Source organism: Apodemus sylvaticus, chromosome 1 (assembly GCF_947179515.1).
Source record: "Apodemus sylvaticus chromosome 1, mApoSyl1.1, whole genome shotgun sequence".
Classification (NCBI taxonomy): Eukaryota; Metazoa; Chordata; class Mammalia; order Rodentia; family Muridae; genus Apodemus; species Apodemus sylvaticus.
Window position 1 is genome coordinate 169489155 of NC_067472.1, and position 22454 is coordinate 169511608.

A 22454-nucleotide genomic window follows, 5' to 3' on the forward strand; every position below is an offset into this window, starting at 1 on the left:
ATCTACATCTAGACCTGGAAATGTAGCCCAGACTGGCCTCAAATTCCAGAGCTGCCCCTGCCTCTGCCTCCAAAAGGCTGGGACTAAAGTTATGTCCAGCCATGCACCAGAGCCCACCAGGTTTTCGGTTTTCCACAGTCACTCTCCACATCGACTATGCAGACCTTTCACTACACCTGGAGTTAGACTCTTGGCGACTGAGCCCCAGGAATCCTCCCCTCTCCATCTCTGGTGCTGGGGTTACAGACAGCGCTATCAATGCTGAGGCTTTTTACAGGTGCATGTGGGTGGAATTTGGGCCCTTGTCTTGTGCAACAAGCACCTACATGAGCCATTTCCCAGCTCCTTTCTTTGTTTTCTTGAGAGAGGCTTCTCCATATCACAGGCTGGCCTTTAAACTATAGCCATGGGTAGTGGCAAACTCTAAACCCAGCACATAGAAAGCTGAGTCAGGGGGATTGCCAAGAGGTGAAGGTCAGGGTGAAGAGGATTTGTTTGTACACTTGCCTACATGCAAGGAGCCCTGGGTTCAATCCCAAACCCCAATAATCTAGGAGCCTGCAATGCCATTAATATGAGAGTGAGATGGACAGGGTTAGCCTGAGCTGCTCTAAGGGCAGTGCTCTCTCTCTCTCTCTCCTTTAAAGATTCATTTATTTATGTGTGTGAGCACTCTACTTGCACGTACGCCCGCATAACAGAGCATCAAACAGAATAGGGCATGAGATCCTATTAAGAGATGGTTGCGACCTGCCGGGCGGTGGTGGCGCACGCCTGTAATCCCAGCACTCTGGGAGGCAGAGGCAGATTTCTGAGTTCGAGGCCAGCCTGAAAAAAAAAAAAGAGAGAGAGATGGTTGTGAGCTATCATGTGATTGCTGGGGATCAAAATCAGGACCTCTGGATGGAGTGGCCAGTCCCCCTTAACTGCTGAGTCACCTCCCCAGATCCTTCATTGTCTCAAATGAAGAAGAAAGAAACAAAAGAAAGAAGGAAGTAAGGAAGAAGAGAAAATGGAGGAGATGTAGAAGAAAAAACTTGGAATTGTATGCTCTATGCCTTTGATCCAAGCACTCAGGAGGCAGAGGTAGGTGAGTGTGAGTTCGAGGCCAGCCTGGTCTACAGAGTGAGTTCCAGGACAGCCAGGGTTATACAGAGAAACCCTGCCTCGAAAAACAAAAACAAAAAAAAAAAAAAAATTCAAACAACAGGAAATATATATGTGTGTGTGTGTGTGTACGTATTATTCTCAATATATGTATATAAAAATATATATAAAGGTAAAATACACATACTGATACTAAATGCAAAGTCATCTTGGGCCATATGGTGAAACTTTGCCTGAAAAATAAAGAAAAAAAAAAAAACAGAACATATTAAAAAGGAAAAAAAATACCAAAGAGATCTATCTTTTCTCTCAATAATGTGAGCTCCAGGAAGAAAACTATTTTGCCATGAGCTGTGTCCCCTAGAATCCAAACAGGGGCTAGCACATACAAGGAATTGGGAAAGAGTTATCTCTGTTTTTCTTTTTTCGGGGGTAGGGGTTTCGAGACAGGATTTCTCTGTATAGCCCTGGCTGTACCGGAACTCACTCTGTAGACCAGGTTGGCCTCGATCTCAGATTAGAGAAATCTGCCAGCCTCTCCGTCCCAAGTACTGGGATTAATGACATACGCCACCACTGCCTGGCAAAGCGTTACTTCTTAAATAGAGTATAAAGGCAAAGACCCTGTTCACGTAGGCACTCTTTGACAGGCTGCGGAAGGATATAGTACGCGGTACATTACCAGACGCATGCGTACAAGATAGGAAAAAGGGTGGACCTTCAGTGTCTCGCGGTCATAGGCGGTTAGCTAGAGCGCGAGGTTGAGACCGACCTAGGTCCGATGACGCATGCGTAGTACGGCCTCTGGCCCGCGGAAGCTAGGCATTTAAGGCGTGGTATAGCTTTCGCGCATGCGCAGTGCCCCTGGTAGGGCCTAGATTTCTGAGGGTTTCTTTTGACTCGTACGGCACATGCGCAGTGCGAAAGGCGGAGGGATTCTAGTCGCATTCACGCCGAGTTCTAGTCGCGAGCTGAGGCCGCGCGGGTTGCGAGGAGAGGCCTGGTTTGCGCGCGCTGCGCGGACCACAGAGGATACCTGACGCGGTCACCGCCGAAGTGGAAGCCAGAGTGGGAGTTTTTGTTCGTGAAGGGCGGCCGCGAGGCCTGAGACTAACGTCAGGCCGAGGAGAGCGCCGCGCGGTGAGTGAGTGAGTGGGTGAATGAGAGGCCTTAACGGGGAGTGGGGCCGCTACCCACAAGTCCTTGCGGGGTCCCCGAACCCTTTCCCCGCGGCTGTGGCCCGCATCCCGGGTCGGTGCCTCAGACTTTCCCCCTGTTTCACCCATCGTTTTCCCAGAGTCCTCTGGGCACGCCAGCCCTCTTTCCCTCAGGGTCCCCCTCCCCCAATCTCCTGCGGTCCCCTACCCACAGGCCCTTGCGGTTTGTGTGTTGCCTTTTTTCCCCTCGCCAATTTTTTTTTTTTTTTTTTTGGTCGCATCATGGACCTCTACCCATAATTCCTTTCGTTTCTGGGGTCCTAGATATTTAACGCAGAGGCTCCAGGCTTGCGGGCTATTATCCTTATGGCCTGCCTTGAAATCTCTACTTCATAATCTTCAAGGTATGAAGCGAGCAACCTCTAGGGCTCGAGGCCTCAGAATCCCTGGGTCCCAAGCCTCCTGACTCCTTTTCCCCTTTGTTTTCTGTTACTAGGTTTTCGTTTTTCAGCTCCTGCCAAGGCCAGGACCTCCCCCCCCCCCCAGCAGATGTCCGTCAAGTCCCTTAACCAGGGTAGCAGCATCCTTCTCGAAATCTCAAGGCTGTTTTGTTGTTGTTTGTTTTGAGTGAAGAGGTTCTAAAAGAAACCTGTGCTAAATAAAGTATGCTAACATAACGTTTCTGGTCTTAGATTTGGCAAGATGACACAGTTTCTGCCTCCCAACCTTCTGGCCCTTTTTGCACCCCGAGACCCCATCCCATACCTGCCACCCCTGGAAAAACTTCCACATGAAAAACACCATAACCAACCTTACTGTGGCATTGCACCATACATCCGAGAGTTTGAGGTGAGCGCTTTGGGAGGGTTTGGCTTCTGGATGGGAGCAGGCTATACTGAGGCGTTCAGCTTCAAAACAGTCTTAGTTGTGTGGTTTGTGCTTGTGGCTTTTACTTTTTCTGATCTTGTTTTGTGCTTTTGTGTGCATTTTAAACCTGTGAATGTCAAGAGGACAACTTGCAAGAGTCCATTATCTCCGTCTTTGTGGGTCAGGCTTGGTGGCAAGAACCTTAACCTGCAGAACCATAGTGCTAACCTGGCCTCTTTTGGTTGAGTTTTGAGACAGCGTTTTACTGTGTGGCTCCGGGTGGCCTTGATCTTACAGCAGTCCCCCTTCCATCCTGTAAATGCTGCATAGAATGGGTGTGTGCTTCCGGGGGTGGCTCATCCCCTCATAGGGTTAAGAATATCTTTTGTATGGATATGGTGGTTCCTAGCCCAAGTGATCGGCTGAAGTGATCGGCCAAATTGGTTACTTTGGCAAGTGTGTCTCCACCCTGACTCCCTAAGCCCCCAGACTGGGTTTCTCTTATAGCGCTGCCTGTTCTGGAACTCACTCTGTAGACCAGGCTGGCCTCAAACTCAAGAGATCTGCCTGTCTCTGCCTCTCCAAAGCTAGGTGAACCACCTTTGTTGTTTGTTTTGTTTGTGGGTTGTTTTGTCTTTGGTGGGGTTGGGTGGGGTGGGAGGGGCATACAGTCTTTCATGGAGCCCTGGATGGTCTTGTAGATTTCCCTTTGTCACTAAGGCTGGCCTTGAACTCATGAAGCATACTCTACTCAGAGCCAGAATTATAGTTGTCCACCACTAACCCAGAAAGCATAATATTTAATGCATTGTTTAGGTTGGCCTTTAGCAGTAGGTAGCAGTAAGATGAAACCAGTAGAGAGCTGAGTCACAGAATTTTTGTTAAAGGATTTGGGATAAGTCAGTAAATGTCAATGTTTGTCAATATAGTTACTGTTTTTCACATTGTTAAGAGGATATGGTTGTATAGAGGATGTGATTTAGCAGTGAAAAGTGATTGCTGCCGAGAAATGAGTTCTGTTCCTAGAATCCACAGTGTGGAAGGAGAGGATATGCTCTAGCATGTTGACCTCTGATCTCTACATGCACAGTGATGTACGCATACAGCCTCATATAAGTAAATAAATGTAAACATAAAATGATTTTTAAAAGAGGATCGTGTTTGCTGGGACTGAACAGTATGTCCTGCAGTGCTTAAGACTGGGAGCTAGGGGTTTGGCTGTGTACTTGCTGGGTACATATGACTAAATCTGAATCACTTGAGCTCCTTGGAGTCAGTTCTTTTATGCAGAAAGTTTGTCATGCTCACCTTCAGAGCAAACCTAGGAAATGCTGCCGTATAGCTAGAAGTCTTAGAAGGAACATTCTGACATTAAGTAGGAAAAGCAGAATTTACTAGATAACAGAAAAGTGGTTCTTTTGTAATATCTGCCTGCTTGGCTCGGTAAACCTCCACTTGAGAGATGTTATTATCCAATAAACATTTAATTTAACGGTACAGCTCAGTGGTGCCCTTTTTGAAGGTCATGTGCCAATTAGCCTTTAGTAAGAGCCTGGAGAGGATTTTGTGACTGCTGTGGCGTTACAGGTTGTCCTGCTTTGGAGGTCTGCCTTGTCCACCATTGTTTCAGACATTTCTAGCATTTGGTTCTCTATAAATCATGTTTGGAACTGTGGAAAGTGACAGGATTCTTGATAATGGAAAGGAACCATGTAGCTTTGATACTGTTACTGTACAGCTATGTCACCTATATCATGACAGATGTCAAATGTCTACAGGCATTTAGATTGGTGTTCTTTTTTTTCCCCCTGTCCTGAGCTTGCTCTGTTCTGTAGACCAGGCTGGACTCCAACTCAGATCAGCCTGCCAGCCCTCTCAAGTGCTGGGATTAAAGGTGTGTGCCACCACTGCCCAGCAATTAATGGTTTTGGTAAATACAAAAAGAATTGCTTCTGTTTTGTTTTTAAAAAGAAACCTTCAAAAATGAGACTTTATTTTTTTAAATTATGTCTAGTAGGCATAAAGTGACTTGGACTAGACAGAGGTTTCTGGGTTTTCCATGAAACCCAGATTCTGGAGATTCTGGGTTGAGTGAGCCGCAGGTGTGCAGCACCCTGGTCAGCATTGGTCCCTGGAGTATACCCAGTCTGGATCGCTCCTCACCTGTCTCTCAGTACAGGGAGCGTGTGGCATCTGTGTATGGGAATGTGCGGAGAGACGTCCCTGTGGCCCGCCTTGCTATTTCCATTGCCATTCCTTCCCTGTCACCTTTGTTGTTCCTAGGATCCTCGAGATGCTCCTCCTCCAACAAGGGCAGAAACCCGGGAAGAGCGCATGGAGAGAAAGGTAAGACCTCTTAGTCTTTTGGATTATTTTGTTGTGTTATTATTATTTTTTTTTTTTTAGCTACATTTTTCCAGATGGACTCTGACATCAAGGTGGTCTGGGTACATTTACTCTACTTCTTTTTTCTACTGGCAGAGACGGGAAAAAATTGAACGGCGACAGCAGGAAGTGGAGACAGAGCTGAAAATGTGTAAGGTTCTTCCTTCGGTCTCATTTTGATCCTCTTCCCAGGTCCCATGTGTGACTCTTCTCCTGGAGCTTGGGAAGCAGAGTGGGGTTACTTCCCCAGCACCCGCTCCAGGCCCTGCTGGCTGCTGGGGGTTGTCCTGATAATGTTGGTATTTTGATGTTAATTCTGTTTCCTCAAGAGGAGTTCCCTACCCCTACAAGCAGGCTGTCATGTACTCTGGTGATCTCTTGTGAACCTTCTCCCCATTTTAGCTACTCAGTAAAGGCTAGAGCCTGTGATTGGGCAGTTAAGGGGAAAGGTGGGACGGGGGGGTCTTTGAGGATGGGGCACGTAGAGAGGAGAAGAGGACTGCCAGGGAAGGGAGAGGACTGAAGAAGAGGAAGAAGCCATGATGGAGCAGAACTACATACCACAGTAGCGAGGGGTCTTAAGCCTGGGAATAAGTTAGTGTAGTGCTGGATCTGCCCAATCTAGGCTTATAATTATAATAACTGGATTGCATGGCTTTTATGACAGCTTTTTAAAAAAATTTTTTTTTATTATATGTAAGAACACTGTGGCTGTCTTCAGACACTCTGGAAGAGGGCATCATATCTTGTTACAGATGGTTGTGAGCCACCATGTGGTTGCTGGGATTTGATCTCAGGACCTTCAAAAGAGCAGTCGGTGTTCTTAACCACTGAGCCATCTCTCCAGCAACCTTATGCTGGCTTATTGGGGTTGGAAATTCCAACATTAGGCTTCCCCTTCTACATTACTTTTTCTTTGGTGGAGGGGTTCAAGACAGGGTTTCTCTGTGTAACCCTGGCTGTCGTAGAACTCACTCTGTAGACCAGGCTGGCCTCGAGCTCAAGAAATCTACCTGCCTGTGCCACCCAAATGCTGGGATTACAGGCGTGTGCCACCACTGCCCAGCTCTCCTTTTTACATTTCTTGTATGTTTTATTTTATTAATTTTTCTTCTATGTATGGGTGTTCTGCCTACATGCATGTAGAGGATTAGAAGAGGACATAGGATTCCCTAGAACTGTAGTTGGACTGTCATGAGTTCCTAATTCCTATGGGATTTTTTCCCTTCCCTAAGACATGGCTTTTCAGATGTGCAAGGTTATTCCAGATGTTGCTACTTAGTCTTTAGCACTTGTGCTAGGGGTCTCTAAAGGAACAGCACTGATAGAAATGGTACGTGTGTGTCTGTCTGTCTGTCTGTCTTTGTGTGGGTCTTACAGGCTATGTTCTGGCTAGTCAATGACTTTCTTTAACAGAAAGGCTAAGAATTTGTTAATTGTAAAGTGTATCCTGCAAAGGTAGGCTCTAATACCAGAGAAAGAGTGCTGCAGCAGCAGGATGAATGGCCCTCGCAGGAGAGTCAGGGCAGGCAGGCAGCAAGCTTCTTTCCTTCATTGTTTTATGCAGGCTGCCAACGAAAGGTATGACCCAGATTGCAGTTGGGTTTTCTTACCTCAAATGATTAAATCTAGAAGTTCTCAAAGGCATGCCGGCTGCTTGGGTTTTAGTTGATTCCAGCTTCATGAAAGTTGTCAACTAAGATTAGCCATCCCAACATCATTTATAACTTGTCACAATGACCTGTCCCTGTTACTTGCTAAATGTCACAAAGCGAGAGGCTCCATGTGCAGGGCCATCTTGGCTTAGACAGTGCTTTAGCATTGTGTCTAGTTCACTTGCCTGCGCAGCCCAAATCCTTTTAAGGAGCTTTCTAAAGACAAATACTCATTTCTCCTCATTTCTCGCTCCTGCCCTCAGCATAGTGCCAGTCTCTTCCTTCAGATCCAGGTGTGCCTTGCACCAGTTGGAGAATGTGGGAGATTATGTAGAACAGACACATGACCAGAAATCTTTTTCTTTCTTTCTTTCTTTCTTTCTTTCTTTCTTTCTTTCTTTCTTTCTTTCTTTCTTTCTTTCTTTCTTTCTTTCTTTCTTTTTTAAAAGGCTAACAAGGAATTGGGGTCAGGAAATAGGGGGACCATGGAAGAGGTCAAAAGACTCATCATCTGTGGTTGCAGCCAGCTTGGTCTACAGAGTGAATTCCAGTAGAGCCAAGGAAACACTATCTCAAAAAAAGGGGGGGTAGGGTGGGGGGAGACTCATTAACCAAGCAAGACATTGAGCCTGATTGGATTGGAGTTTGGTGTGTGGTGTATTCAGGTATTCTGGTATAGCCCCAGTTGAGGGATTGTAGATGAAGTTAGAGATTAGTCATTAAAGATGATACTGTGGTTTCAGTTTATTGAAATGTATTGAATACCAACATAGCAAGCTCTGAGATGTGACTGAAATTCCCAAGTAAGACTGCGTAATGTAGAGATCAACCAAGTTGGCCCATTTGCAGAATGAGAAACAAGTAGTGCCTAGTAGAGTATCTTGTAAAGAGGAGAAGTTTTGAGGTTTCATGCCAACTGATGGGAGGCCTAGTGAGGTTTTCTAGCTTTGATGGTTCCTGTGGTCTAGTTCTGTGTTAGGTCAAGTGAGTCCTGAGAAGCTCACCTTGACACACATGCTCACGTAGGCACCGGCTGTTCAAGAGAAGGGAAAAGGGACCCTAGGATTGACCCCTGCCTAGGGACAGTTAGCTGGACAACTCGTGGGATGAGGTTGGCAATGCTGCGGGGTATCTCTTAAGTGGAGGTGCAGTCAAAAGTCTTAATGTCTTGAAGAGCCCTCTTGTGTTTGTTCCCATATTAACAGTCATGCCCTTATGATAGACCAGCACCACGGCTGATTCTGTGGATCTGATTTGTCTGTTTATGGGAAGGTCACAACTGATGACTGAAGAAATCTGCAAAATATCAATGCCTGTGACGTGTCAATATGATAAACACAACCTGGAACAAGGAATATTTGTCTAGACTGCTTAAGCGTAGGCATTGCTTTGGCTGCCAGTAGAAGACAGAAGAAATAGCCCTGCTTTCTGGCTCAAAGGCCCAAAATGCCTGATATTCTTCCAAATTGCTGTGATCCTAAGAAGGGCTAAGATCTTTATTTTATTTTTTTTAAGATTTATTTATGTACAGTAGAAGAGGGTAATAGATTCTTGGTATTTTTCTGAAGACTTAATTCTTGGTGTCCAATTGGAACAGGGCCTGGGTAGCTCTCTGTCTGTACCACTTGATCTTGGTCACTTGCTTTCAGCACTAGCCCAAGATCCCTGCTTCAGGCTATAGGGTATGGAGGAGAAACCCTAATTTTTTTTTTTTTTTTTTTTTTTTTGGATTTTTTTGGATTTTTTTTGGATTTTTGGTTTTTTCGAGACAGGGGTTCTCTGTGTAGCCCTGACTGTCCTGGAACTCGCTCTGTAGACCAGGCTGGCCTCGAACCCAGAAATCCGCCTACCTCTGCCTCCCAGAGTGCTGGGATTACAGGCGTGCACCACCACCGCCCGGCTTGAGAAACCCTATTCTTAACTGTTTTCCTTCTTTTTTGAGACAGGGTCTCACTATGTAGCCCAAGTTGAGTTTTGCCTCTTCAGTACATGGGGCCATCACATCCCACCTATCCTAGGCTCTGGGTTCCATAGTCCAAGGTTTCAGACTGTTTGGTATCGGGTTTTCCCTTGCAGTCTGTCATAAACTAGCTCAAGTCATCCCTCAGAGAGACTACACGATCTCAGTTACTGCTCATCCTCAGTTCACCTTATACTGGGAATGACTAGCCAAAGTATATAGTTCTGAAGTGGCTTTTAGGTTTGCCACATCCTATCTGTTTGATGTCTTTTTTTTTTTTTTTAGGTTTCTCTATTTATACACACAGTACACCACCATTGCTCCCTTTAGACACACCAGAAGAGGGTATCAGATCACATTACAAATAGTTGAGAGCCACCATGTAGTTGCTGGGAATTTGAACTCGGGACCTCTGGAAGAGCAGTTGGTGCTCTTAACTGCCGAGCCATCTCTCCAGCCCTTGATGTCATTTTCATCAGAGCAGCCTGTTGCCCTCTGTCACTTTAGAATAAGCCATTGAGTTTTAGTGAAACCAGCCCCAAAACAGGGTGTGTAGTCAAGCTTATCAAGTCACTGAGCTTTTTTCTGGGGCGGTTGTGGGGGCTGCCTAGGTTCCATCTTCATGTATTCAGCCTCTTCCATCGCTCCTCTTAGACCGGGGGAGGCTCTGTCTACTTTAAAGATTCTCTTCTCTTGTACAGGGGACCCTCACAATGATCCCAATGCCCAGGGCGATGCCTTCAAGACTCTGTTTGTGGCAAGAGTGGTAAGTACCACTTCCTGTCCTGGAGACCCTAGACTGATTGGCTCTAGTCCTGAGTGGTTCAAGGGTTTTGGAACAATGTGCTTCTTCTATTTAACTTAGCTTTATCTCTTGTAGAACTATGACACAACAGAATCTAAGCTTCGGAGAGAGTTTGAGGTGTATGGACCCATCAAAAGAGTAAGTGCTTCCAGGTGGAGGGTTGAGGGAGGTACTTGGAGGAGGGGACCGTAGCCTGAAGACCTAGCTCGGGGAAGGGTCACATCATTCTGGGCCTGGGTTTGTTTCCTTTAGCTTTAATGTCAGAAGTAACATTGGAAATGGTGAGTCCTTGTAGATTTAAAGCACAGGTTTGCAAGGTTCAGTTTGCTGTAACTTGGTATGTGTGCAGTCAGGCAGACAGGCCCACCAAGGTTAGGTTGTGTTTGGATGCTTGATTGGTTGGTTTTTTACAATTTGTACTTGCCTAAAACTTAATGCAAATGCAAATACTGCCCAAGAAAGACCTCCTAAATTAGTTATTTCTTTCTCCTTTTGCTCCTAGGACTAGGGTGTAAGCCCAGGGTAGAGGTATATATACTAAACAAGCATTGTACCTGAAGCTTTATCCCCAGTCCTTATATTATTGCTGCTTTATAGATTTAAAAATTCTTTGTTTTATGTATATGTGTGTCCTTTGCTTGCGTGCATCTAAGTGTGTTACTGCACTGGTGCCTGGTGCACAAGTAGTCCAGAATAGGTTGCTAAATCCCCTGGGACAGGAGTTACAGAGGATCGTAAGCCACGTGTAGGTGATGGGAAACAGGCCTACTTCTGCTGCAAGAGCATCAAGTGCTCTTAACCACTGATCCATTTCTTTAAAAATTTGTTTTAATTTTTATTTGTTAGATTTCTTAAAGATTTCTTTTATGCTTTTATGTTCCTGACTGCCTGTATGCATGTGTATTCACATGAGTGCAGTGTCCTTGAAGGCCAGAAAAAGGCATTGGATCCCCTGGATCTGAGATTACATGTGATTGTGAGCGGCCATGTAGATATTAGGAACTGACTTGGGTCCTCTACATTGCCTTATTCTTTACATTGGGAAGGAGGATAGGATTGGCATGTGTGGAGAAATATGTAAGATGATGGATTTTCTTCCTTGGTGTGAATCCTGGAGATCAAACTCAGCCATCCGTCTCACTGGCTCCTGTCTTTTAAGATTGTCCCACATAGTCAGGGCTGGCCTTGAGTTCATCACATAGAGGAAGACCTTAAATTTTAATGTTTTGGGCATTGACTACAGGGCTTTATGCATGCTAGGTTATCATCCTACCAGCTAAGCCACATTCCCTGCCCCTTCACAGATTTCCTTACTCATTTATTTAAGACAGGGACGGACTATTCCAAATAAGCCTCTTTTTTCTGTTTTCTTTTTTCCTTTTTCTTTTTTTTGTTTTGTTTGTTTGTTTGTTTGTTTGTTTGTTTTTGTTTAGGATTTGTGTGCATTTTGCTTGCATGTATGTATACCAAGTGCACACAGTACTCTGGCGCTCCCTCAGTCTGGAACTGGAGTTGTATATAGAGTGTTGTTAGCTATCCTGTGGATGGTAGGAATGGAACTTGGATTTCAGCAAGTGCTCTTAGCCCCAGAGCCATTTATCTAGCCCCTCTCAGTGATACATCGAAATGTGTTGCTGAGCTGTCCAAACTGGCCTTGAACTTACTGCTAGTTAAGGAATCTGCAGAAGTTATTGCTATAAAGGTATCAACCTGTGATAGGATGTGTTATGTGGCCTTGAGTCTGAGGTGTGTCTGCTTCTGACCCTTTACTAGAAACATGCTGCCAGTATACATTCCTTTGATCCCAGCACTCAGGAGGTTAGAGGCAGGTGCATCTCTTTTGAGTTCTAGGCCAGCCTGGTCTACACATACCAAGTTCAGGCTAGCCAACGTTGGTAAAATCTGTCTCCAGCAGAGAGACAGAAAGAGAAAGAGAACAGGAGAAACAGAAGGGAACTAGGAAAAAAGCACACTAATTGGTTATCCAGTACCAAATGGTCAACTCTGCAGTTATTCATGGACTGAGCAAGTTGTATTTAGGGATGCACAATCACACATATGTACCAACAATTAAAAAGAAGCCATGAATTTGAAAGCGCACGGAAGGGGGGGGTTGGAGGGAGCAAATAAAGTAATTATAATCTCAAGAAATTATTTAAATAGAAAGAATTGGACAGAAGCTAAAAGAAAACATGCTAGCTTTAAATATGGTGGTTCATAGCTGTAATCCTAGCCCTCGAGAGACTGAGTCAGTAAAATTTTTATAAGGTTAAGACTATCCTGGGCTACAAACTGGGGTTTGTACAAAAAGCAAGAAAGGTAGTTGGCATAAAACTTAACTGCTCTGTGTCTTATTTTCCTCTGCTGGGAGACAAAGTAAGACCTGGCGCTTATGACGGACACAAGCTGCTTAGCCTGGGGTGAGGCATTGGATGGGCCCTCTGGCCTTTCCCTGATGCCTGGGTCTCAGGAAATGGTGCCTCCCACTCCCCAAAGCCCAACGGAACCTGGCTCTATCATGTCAGCTTGGATTCTCAGTTGGCTTTTGAAGATTTCAGGTTGTAGAGCTAAAGTCCTAGGGTTCCTGAGCAAGCTTAAGACCACGTCCATCTGGAAGGCCAGTCAAATAGTGTTATCTTCCAGAAATCTTACCATTTTGTCCTACCTCCTGTGTTCCAGCATTCCTTTGTGAATCCTGTTTCTCAGTGCTTAAGCCTCTGTGTCCCTGACATATGGAGAGAGGGCCCAGAAGCGGCATCCTGACCTTATGTGGCCTCTAGGCCATGTGCTCCCCCATCCTCGTTCTGTCCTGCAGAGGCTCTGAAGTGCACTGGGTCCTCTATCCTCCTTGCCTTCCCACATACTGGGCTCTGCCTGCACATGGCAGCAGCCTCCTGTTTGCCCTGTTCGACATGGACTAGCCACGGTGGCCCTTTATCCTGTGCACGTTGTTCATTCTTCACACTTGGCTCACTTTGGGTGCACTTAACTCAATGCCTGTCTACCTTGTGGCCTCATTAGAGAGTCTCTTGGGACACTTGAAGGATAAGTCTGTTACTGGTGTGTCCCCCAGCCAAAGGCCTGTGTTATAAGTTGTGTAATGGGGTGGGTGGGGCAGTCCTGTAACTTGTGGGGCTGACTGCCTCCTGCCTGCCCTGCAGATCCACATGGTATACAGTAAACGCTCTGGAAAACCCCGTGGTTATGCCTTCATCGAGTATGAGCATGAACGAGACATGCACTGTGAGTACTGTGCCTCTGCCCTTCCTTCTGACCCTCTACCTCTGCTGCCCGGCCTCACCCCCGTCGTCTGTTCCCTCCCCTGCCATACCTGACTTTACCATTGTCTCTTCTCCCTCTGTTTCTGATATATCTTTTTTTTTATATATTTATATACGTGTTTTTTAAAAATCAAAAACCAAACCCCCCACAACGTGTGTGTTTGAGCCCAGGGAGGTAAGTGTCACACGTTGAACCTCAGGGGCCAGGAGGGCACTGGGTGGGGGTATGGAGCAAGCTGGAGGTGGGGGGAGGGGTCGGATTTTGGGGAGCTTCTCCCCATTAGGCCCCCACTGTAGTTGGGGGCCATTAGGTTGGAGTGAGCTGGCCTTTGAACCAGCCCTCTTACCCCCAGTAGAACTGGGCTGGGCCACCCGACCCTCCACCTCCCCACTCCAACCCCCTCCCAGTCCTCATCACGCAGAGATCTGGTGGGCATGTTTAGCACCCACCCCCACAGCTACAAAGCCCCATTGAGGCTATGCGGCGTCCATTTGGGTAGGGCTGGGTGGGTGGGGGTGGGCAGGGCTGCGGCGTGTCCAGGGGCCGCCGTATTAATTGACTGTTCTTATTGTCACTGCAGCCACCACGCAGCTGGCTTGCAGCTGATGCTTACGCTCCCCTTACAACACCTCAGTGTATGGTTGGTATAAGGGTTTGTATCATGGGTAAGATCACAGCACCGCACACCAGCCCAGCTTAGCCAGGCAGCTTAGGAACAGCGAGGCTTCCCCTCCCGCCCTAGTTACCTTTCAGTCTCCCTCCACCCAGAGCCCTTTCCTTATTTGGGTGCCCTCCACCCCTCTTGCTCCCATCCACATGCTCTCTGGTAATCTCACTGATCCCAAGGGGAAGGGTGGACCTCAATGGGAGAGACATTTGCCTCCATCTGTAGTTGGGCTCCACCCAGCCTCTGACACCTGGGTCATATTGGCAGTCCTAAAGCTGGGGTGTCCTGGGACCAGGGCTCTATGTGGAGCCCTTCAGCCCAACCTCCCTGCCCTGTGACTTCTGTGGAGTTGTCACCATGGTGGTCTTGGAAAGTCTCTGCTTTCTAGCTTGGGGTATTGTGTCCCTCCTGTCTTCCTTGGTATGGTGGGAGCCTCTTGAGAAGGCAGCTGTGATGTCCAGTGCCTGAGCTCCCCAAAGTGTATAGATTGGGGTTCAGGGTATGGGAGGGGTGGAGTAGGCTTTAAAACAACTGAAGGTGTGATAGTTTTTTAATAAATCTGCACAGAGGTGGAAGAGAGGGAAAGAGAGAGAAGCCTAGACTGACACAATCACACGGTCTTCTTGCTGGTTCTGGGTTGGACCTCTCCTGGGCTTTGGGATGGGGAACCTGAGCAGGGTTCCTGTACTTGACTGACCCTCTCATTCTGTTCTGGGGTTAGGGGCCGAGTGGCCCCTCCTGGAGCATGGGAAGCATTCTTTTGGATCCCAGGTGTGTCCCCTGTGTACTAGCCTCAGTTGTTGCCACTAGTGGGAGGGCGTATGGAATGGAAGGTGGAAAACCTGACCCCAGTCCTGAGTGCTGGGCCTGTACCTAGTGGAGCGTGACTGAGGCAGTGGTGAGCAGTAGGTGCTTTTGAGGCCTTGAGGCCCACTGTTTAGGTTGGGCAGGCTAGATAGACCCAGGTCTCCCAGCCCGGGCGCAAGTCATTCCTCTGAGGTTCCGAGGCTCCCTTTGTTCCTTCATCTACCTGTCTTTAGATGATGTGGGAAATGTAGTCTCTCCCTCTCAGGGTTCCCTGTAGCTTTAGTTGCCCCAATGGTGGTGGGTGTGGGGTCTGTGTGAGTGCTCAGGTAAGCTTGGGGACTCCAGGTAAGCAGTCCCGTGTCCCAACCCCCACCCCACCCCCGGGAAGCCCGCCTCGCCAGGCCCCCAGGAGTTGCCGGCCCCCCCCATCCCGCTCGGTTTGGACACCCGCAAGGCCGGCATCGGTAAATGGCACCTTTTTCTCTTCCTCTGGTTGTTATTGGGGGGGAGTGGGCAGGGGTGGGGCAGGGTATTGTGGTTGGTGAGCACAGCACAGCCCCTTAGGCCAGGGCTGGGACCTGGACAGGGACTTTTTGGCCTTCTTACCAGCCCTGCCTGATCACAGGCCTGGGCTCTGGGCCTTCCCACTATGTCTTATGCTCCTCAACTTCCCTGAGGGTTCAGGCGGGTCTGCGTGCCCTGCTGGCCCTTGACCTCGGCTTGGAGGACAGAGCTGGCCAGGCTAGGTGGTGGCAGGGTCAGTCGGCTCAGGTAAGGCAGGGATTTTGAGTAGCACGGCACATGTCCCTCTGGGTCCATCCAGGGTCCTTGGAGGCCCCTGGGGAGCTCAGCACCCACCTGTGTCCCTGCCAGTTCCTGAAGGTCTTTCTACTCCTGTTCATTTCTGTTCTGATGTCTGTTTCCTTACACTGACCTCCCCTATAAAAACACAAAAACAAAAATCAAACAACCTGGTGTGGTCTGGATGTGGAGGGGCCCAGTGGGCCTCCTGCCCAGCATGGTGTCTAGGGTGCATGCCTGGGTGTGGAGGAGCCTAGCCAGCCTCCTGCCCAGCATGGTGTCTAGGGTGCATGCCTGGGTGTGGAGGAGCCCTCCCCACAGCAGAGGCCAGCATTCAGCTAACCTCCAGTTTCTTTGCAGCAACTTTGGCCGCCCTGGCAGGAGGGGGCTGCTCCATCATGTGAAAGCTGGGGAGGCCAGGGTGAATTGGGAGGGTTTGCCCCCCAATAACACTTGGGGGTACCAAAAAGGAATCAAGCACTGGATGGAGCAGGCCCTTCAGGGTGGGGAGAGGGCTGTCTGGCTGTTGGTTGCCTGGCTGACTGGTGGGAGTGTGTGTGGGGGGGTGTGTGTGTGCAGATGGGGTTTGAGGGGCAGGGATGCTGTTGTAGGAGCCTTGTCTGACTAGAGGACCTTCTGGGGAATTCCCCCTCCCCCACATCTGTTGCAGCCGCTTACAAGCACGCAGACGGCAAGAAGATAGATGGCAGGAGGGTCCTCGTGGATGTGGAGAGGGGCCGGACTGTGAAGGGCTGGAGGCCCCGGCGGCTAGGTGAGTGCAGTATGCCCTCAGGGTGCCCGTGCCTTGATTAGAGATTCTTCCTCCTTCAGTCTCCCCAACCCATATGCCTGTTCCTCTCCATTTCCAGCTTGTCTTCTCATCATCTTCATGGCTTTGGACACGGTGCACACAGACACCTAGACATGAGTCCCCAAGCATACCCTGGTCTTTCCTGCATGAGTGATTGACCAGCAGCAGCTCTTGTGCAGTGTGGGTAACTTCAGCACTGACCTCAGCCCCCTATGCCCATACACCTGCTGTCATGGCCTGGGTTGGAGGGTATCTATCGCTGGTTCTAGCTTTGCTCTTGCTCTCACTGAATGGCTCCTTCATTCACTCTCTGAGTTACCAGTCCTGGCTTCACATCTGAAGCAAGACAGCAGTAGCCTATGCTCTGACCTTGTATCTGCCCCCTCACGGCCTTTCCAGTACTTGTAGCCTGTCTCCATGGTGGTTGTTGTGGCAAGTCTTGAAATACATCTGAGGGTCTTAAAACATAAGGAAAAGCCGGGCAGTGGTGGCACACACCTGTAATCCCAGCACTCTGGGAGGCAGAGGCAGGAGGATTTCTGAGTTCAAGGCCAGCCTGGTCTACAGAGCGAGTTCCAGAACAGCCAGGCTACACAGAGAAACCCTGTCTCGGGGGGGGGGGGGGGGGAAGAAAAAAAGGGAAAACAAAAAAAAAATTCCTAAAGGAGGGTTGGGGAGATAGCTCAGCGGTTAAGAGCACTGACTGCTTTTCCAGAAGTCCTGAGTTCAATTCCCACCAACCACATGGTGGCTCATAACCATCTACAATGGGATCTGCAATGGGATCCAGTGCCCTCTTCTCGAGTGTCTTAGACAGTGACAGTGTATTACTGATGCGAGACTCTTATCTCATTCCCATGGGTTGTGATATATCAATAGATCCTCATCAAGACCTTGAGGCTGGACTTTGAGAGTTTGCGGCTCACTCTGTGGACAGGTGTCGATCTCTGTGCTGTTTGCTGATGCCTTTCTCACCTTAGGCCCTGGCTGGCTTTAGGTCATCTGTGCCCGGTGCTTCACTTTGTCTCAGGCAGCATCACCTGGCTTTGTTGCCACCTGCACACCTGTGTTGAGTTGACTACCATGCCAACCCCAGGGACTGCCAGTTCTTTTTTCTTTTTTCTTTTTTTTTTTTTTTAAAGGTTTCTTGAGGCTTTCTGCTGTGCTGAAGGAAGTCTCAGAAACAAGGCAGTTGTTGTGGTGTCCAGACTTGTTGATATTTAGTATATAGTATATATTTACTATATAGTGAGGTGTGAGCCCCCTTAACTCACGTGGTCAGACTCTTTAACCTAGGTGAGACTGTGTGCAGCATTTTCCCACAGAGTGGAATTGTGTGAGGTTCTGAGACATGGTCTCAACTGTGAAGCCCAGGGTAGCCTCAGGCTCATGGTGATCTTCCTGCCTCAGCTTTTAATGAACAAGATGTTTAACTCAGTTTCTGAGGTTGCAGGCTATGGTTTTAACTAGCTCTGTTGCTTTTAGACTTGTGACAGTCAAATATAAAGAGTGGTGGAAGGAAGGAGTTTACCTTGGGTGCAGGGCATGTATTTATTTTGAAAGATGCTGTTAGCCGGCCAGTGGTGGCTGTAAGCCCAGCACTTGAGAGGCAGAGGCAGGCGGATTTCTAAGTTCAAGGACAGCCAGGACTACACAGAGAAACCCTGTCTTAGAAAAAAAAGATACTGTTGACATTGTAGCTGTCTTTGGCAACTTTGTGGGTTCTTTTTTCAACCCTTATTCTTCTACCCTTTCAACTCTGTAACACTTACATAAGGGGTGTGGGGAGGAGATAGAGAGGAGTGGGAAGATCCCTGAATAGAATCTGATTGAAAAGGAGGAGACTTAACTGCTGATTAGGGGCATTGAGTTTCTTGGGGCAGGTTTGGTCTTCACCATTAGGATATATAATTTCTTCTTGTTGTCTCTTCCTTGTGCCTAACTACTTGACAAACCAACGACCTAGGCCTCTTGCAGCTCCAGGATTCATAGACCCTCTGAAAAGTTCTCAGAACTCCAAAGGTCACACAATCACAGAAACTCTCTGCCCTTGGCAAAACCATGCCTTTTCTAGGGCATGAGGCAAATCTGCTGCTTTAAAGCAGTCCTGTACACCCCCCACACACTTGGGATTAAAACAAAAACGCATTCTTATATTTCTGTGTTTTTTAAAGCAACCCGATTACAGAATGCTCATATAGACAATTTCTTGTATTGTTAGGCTGTGACCCAGCAGTGGGAAGTCTGGGTTCTGCTCGGCAGTAGTCCAACCTGCTCTCTGTACCTAGTGTAACCACCTAGCATGTGCTCTCCTCTCTGCCTGTGCTCCGTGTGAAGCACAGCCCCACCTCACTAGACCTTCAGGTGGATGGTGCGGGGAAACCACTATGGCCAAGTCATTGGGGCCAAGTGGCTCATCAATAAATTCCTATCTGAAAGATAAATTCCTATCTGAAAGATAAGACCACCTGCTCCCCACTGCTATTGGTTGGCTACACAGCACCTTTCCAGACCAGGTATTGAATCTGTGCAAGTTTGAAGTTGTCTTGTGTTGCAAGTCAGAATCTGGGGTGGTAGTGTAGTACTTTCTCGGAACAGTTGGGGAGGTACTGATGGCCTCTAACAAACAGTTTGGCGGAGCGTGGTGTAGTGTGATGAGCAGGGCGGGGCCTGAGTTGGTATTTCCAGACTGACAGGGAAGTAGAAGGTACAGAGACAAGGAAGCTGAGCTCCCTCCACGGAAGGTAATATGTCACGTGGCTAATGTGAAGAGCAAGAGGCAGCTGAGAAGGCTGGAAATGTCGGGTATCCTGGGAACCGAGGTGGGGCAGGGCTTCCAACTTTTCTGTTTTTGTTTGGTTTGGTCTCACCCTCTGTGACTGGCCTGAAGCTCACTGATTCGGGCTGCCTCTGCCTCCGAAGTACGGGATTAAAGAGGTGCGGTACCAAACCTAGCTCCTTTCAGCTTTTCTATGAGTTTACACTTTGGACTCTGCCTGAAGTACAAATTGGTAGTGGACTAGCCTAAAATCTCAAGCCTCAGGTAAGATTGACTTAGCTTGGGAGGCAAGAAGGTTCTTGTTTGTGTGTCCCCTCTGTAGCACTTTGTAAAAGCCTTGCTGGGTAATATGGCTGTCCTAAACCAGTGGACAGAGAAATGACTGGCAGGAGATTGTGCCCATGGCAGTGAGTGGAGGTGCTTGGCTTTTGTCAGCTGCATTTGATAACTGCCTCTTTAAGATTTTTCCTTTTGGATGGATGGTGGTGGCGCACCCCTGTAATCTCAGCACTCTGGGAGGCAGAGGCAGGCAGATTTCTGAGTTCGAGGCCAGCCTGGTCTACAGACTGAGTTCCAGGACAGCCAGGACTACACAGAGAAACCCTGTCTCCAAAAAAAAAAAAAGATTTTCCCCTTTGTACTGTTTCCACTGACCCTGTGTTCCTTTGCTTGGCCCGTAGGAGGTGGCCTTGGTGGTACCAGAAGAGGTGGGGCAGATGTGAATATCAGGCATTCAGGCCGAGATGATACTTCCCGATACGATGAGAGGTAAGATTGGGCACCTGGTTTTTTGGGACAGGGCTGTCATGGGAGTGCCCTGCTACACAGTGCTAACCTCAAATAGGCCGGGCCCCTCCCCGCTTCCACACAGAGACCGGGACCGGGACCGCGAGCGGGAGCGCAGAGAAAGAAGCCGAGAGCGAGACAAGGAGAGAGAAAGGAGACGCTCCCGCTCCCGGGACCGGAGGAGGCGCTCCCGGAGTCGAGACAAGGATGAGCGGCGCCGGTCCAGGGAGAGGAGCAAGGACAAGGACCGAGACCGAAAGCGACGAAGCAGTCGGAGCCGAGAGCGAGCACGCAGGGAAAGGGAGCGGAAAGAAGAGCTTCGAGGTGGTGGTGGTGGAGGAGGAGGTGGCGGTGGAGGTGGCGGCGGTGACATGGCTGAGCCCTCTGAAGCTGGTGATGGAGCTCCTGATGATGGGCCTCCTGGAGAGCTTGGCCCTGAGGGCCCTGATGGCCCAGAGGAGAAGGGCCGAGATCGAGACCGGGAGAGGCGTCGGAGTCACCGCAGTGAGAGGGAACGTCGTCGGGACCGAGACCGGGACCGGGATCGAGAGCACAAGCGTGGGGAACGGGGCAGTGAGCGGGGCAGGGATGAGGCCCGGGGTGGGGGCGGCGGCGGCGGTGGTCAGGACAATGGGCTGGAAGGGCTAGGTAGTGATGGTCGGGACATGTACATGGAGGCGGAGGGCGGGGACGGGTACGTGGCCCCAGAGAACGGGTATCTGATGGAGGCAGCACCTGAGTGAAGAGGTCTGTGTTGTGGACACGCTCCTACCTTGCAGTCTGCCTTCCTAGCCTTTCCACCTTGGCTTGCCCTCTGAGGGTAGAGGTTTTTTTGTTCCAGTCTCTTGGATTTAAAAATAAAATTAATTTCCTGTTGATAGTGGGCATTTGGTGTCTTACTGCACTTGCTGTCTTTCCAAAAAGTCACTTCCACTTGGTATATTGTTCTAGTGCCCGTCTTGTAACCTGAAGTAGAAGCTTTCCTCTGGCCCACCATGGCTGCTTTACAAGTGGGATGGGGAAGCCCTGGCCCTCATAACAGGCTTCATCTAAGTGAGAACAGCAGGCAGAGGCAGGGTGCCAGCCGTCAGCAGTTGAGATCCCTACACATTTCTGGATGGAAGACAGCTGGAGAGCTTTGAGTATGTGAGCCCTGAAGGCTAGCCTGGCACGGCCCTGAAGAAAGGCTGAAGGCAGGCAGTCCCCTTGAGATCCAACTGATGGTGCTCCAGTCTGCTGCCTTAGCCTGTCTTTACATAAAACCAAGGCTGGATACCACCAAAGAGCTGAGAGACACCTGCAACATGAGCACAGATAGCTGGTCCCAAAAGTGAGCGTCTCAGTGCTGTGTTCCCACATTTGCAGGCAGGCTTATGGGTTTTCTTTGTTTGTTTGCTTTTTGGGGTTTTGTTTTTTCTTTTTGGTTTTTTGCTTGTTTGTTTGTTTTTGTTTTTTGGAGACAGGGTTTCTCTGTGTAGCCCTGGTTGTCCTGGAACTTACTCAGAGGCCAGGCTGGTCTAGAACTCAGAAATCCACCTGCCTCTGCCTCCCAAGTGCTCGGATTAAAGGCGTGTGCCACCATGCCCAGCTTAATTTGTTTATTTGAGTAAATACTCTGTAGCTGACTTTAGAAACACCAGAAGAGGGCAATCAGATCCCATTAAAGATGGATGCAAGCTACCATGTAGTTATTGGGAATTGAACTCAGGAACTGTGGAAGAGCAGTCATTATGTAGACCAGTCTGGCCTCACAGATCCATCCACTTGCCCCTGCCTCCACCTCTGTACTGGGAAGTTATATGTCACCACACCCAACTCTGAGGTGAATAACTTAGTAGGTGAGTTGTGTGGCGGCAGAGGCAGGCAGATCTGAGCTCTAGGCCAACCTAATCTCCAGTGAGTGCTAGAACATCCAGACCTACATAGAGAAACCCTATCTTGGATCATTTAGTAGATGGATTTAGAAGGGTTTATTGCTGTGAAGGAACACCATTACCACATCAACTCTTTAATTTTAATTTTTGGTTTTTCAAGACAGGTTTTCTCTGATATCCTAGACTGTCCCGGAACTCACTCTGTAGACCAGGCTAGCCTCGAACCTCGAACTCAGAAATCCACCTACCTCTGCCTCCCAAGTGCTGGGATTAAGGACCTGAGCCATCGCTGCCCAGCTTCCACAGCAACTCTTAATACCAACAACAACAACAAAGAAAAGACATTGGGACTGGGTTAAAGTTTCAGAGGTTTAGTTTATTATCATGGTTAGAAGCATGGAGATGTGTATGGAGACATAGTACTGAAAGAGGTGAGAGTTCTACATCTGGATCCAAAGGCAGCAGGAAGAAAGCCACAAGTCATAGCTGGAGCATCTGAGAGCTCGAAGCTCACCCCTTCAACAAGGCCACACTTCCTAATAGAACCACTCCCTGTGGGCCCATGGGGCCATTTTCGTTCAAACCAGAATACCGAACACCCAAATATCTTGTCATGAACACTGGAAATGCTAGGAAAGATGGACTCAGACAAACTGAAGTAAAGATCTTGGCTTAGGAAGTGACAAAGTGAAAGTGGTGGAGCATCCCAGG

General features: G+C 48.5%; 1 protein-coding gene across 1 annotated transcript; it reads left to right on the plus strand.

The window, feature by feature from the left end:
* Positions 1-2024: 2024 nt before the first annotated feature.
* Positions 2025-20745, plus strand: Snrnp70 (small nuclear ribonucleoprotein U1 subunit 70). The gene is made up of 10 exons (XM_052163156.1): positions 2025-2247; positions 2957-3113; positions 5415-5477; positions 5613-5667; positions 9833-9897; positions 10012-10074; positions 13098-13179; positions 16164-16265; positions 19764-19851; positions 19928-20745. Exons 2-10 carry the CDS (start codon positions 2967-2969, stop codon positions 20610-20612), a joined length of 1350 nt encoding a protein of 449 aa, XP_052019116.1. The 5' UTR covers positions 2025-2247; positions 2957-2966; the 3' UTR covers positions 20613-20745.
* Positions 20746-22454: the final 1709 nt, after the last annotated feature.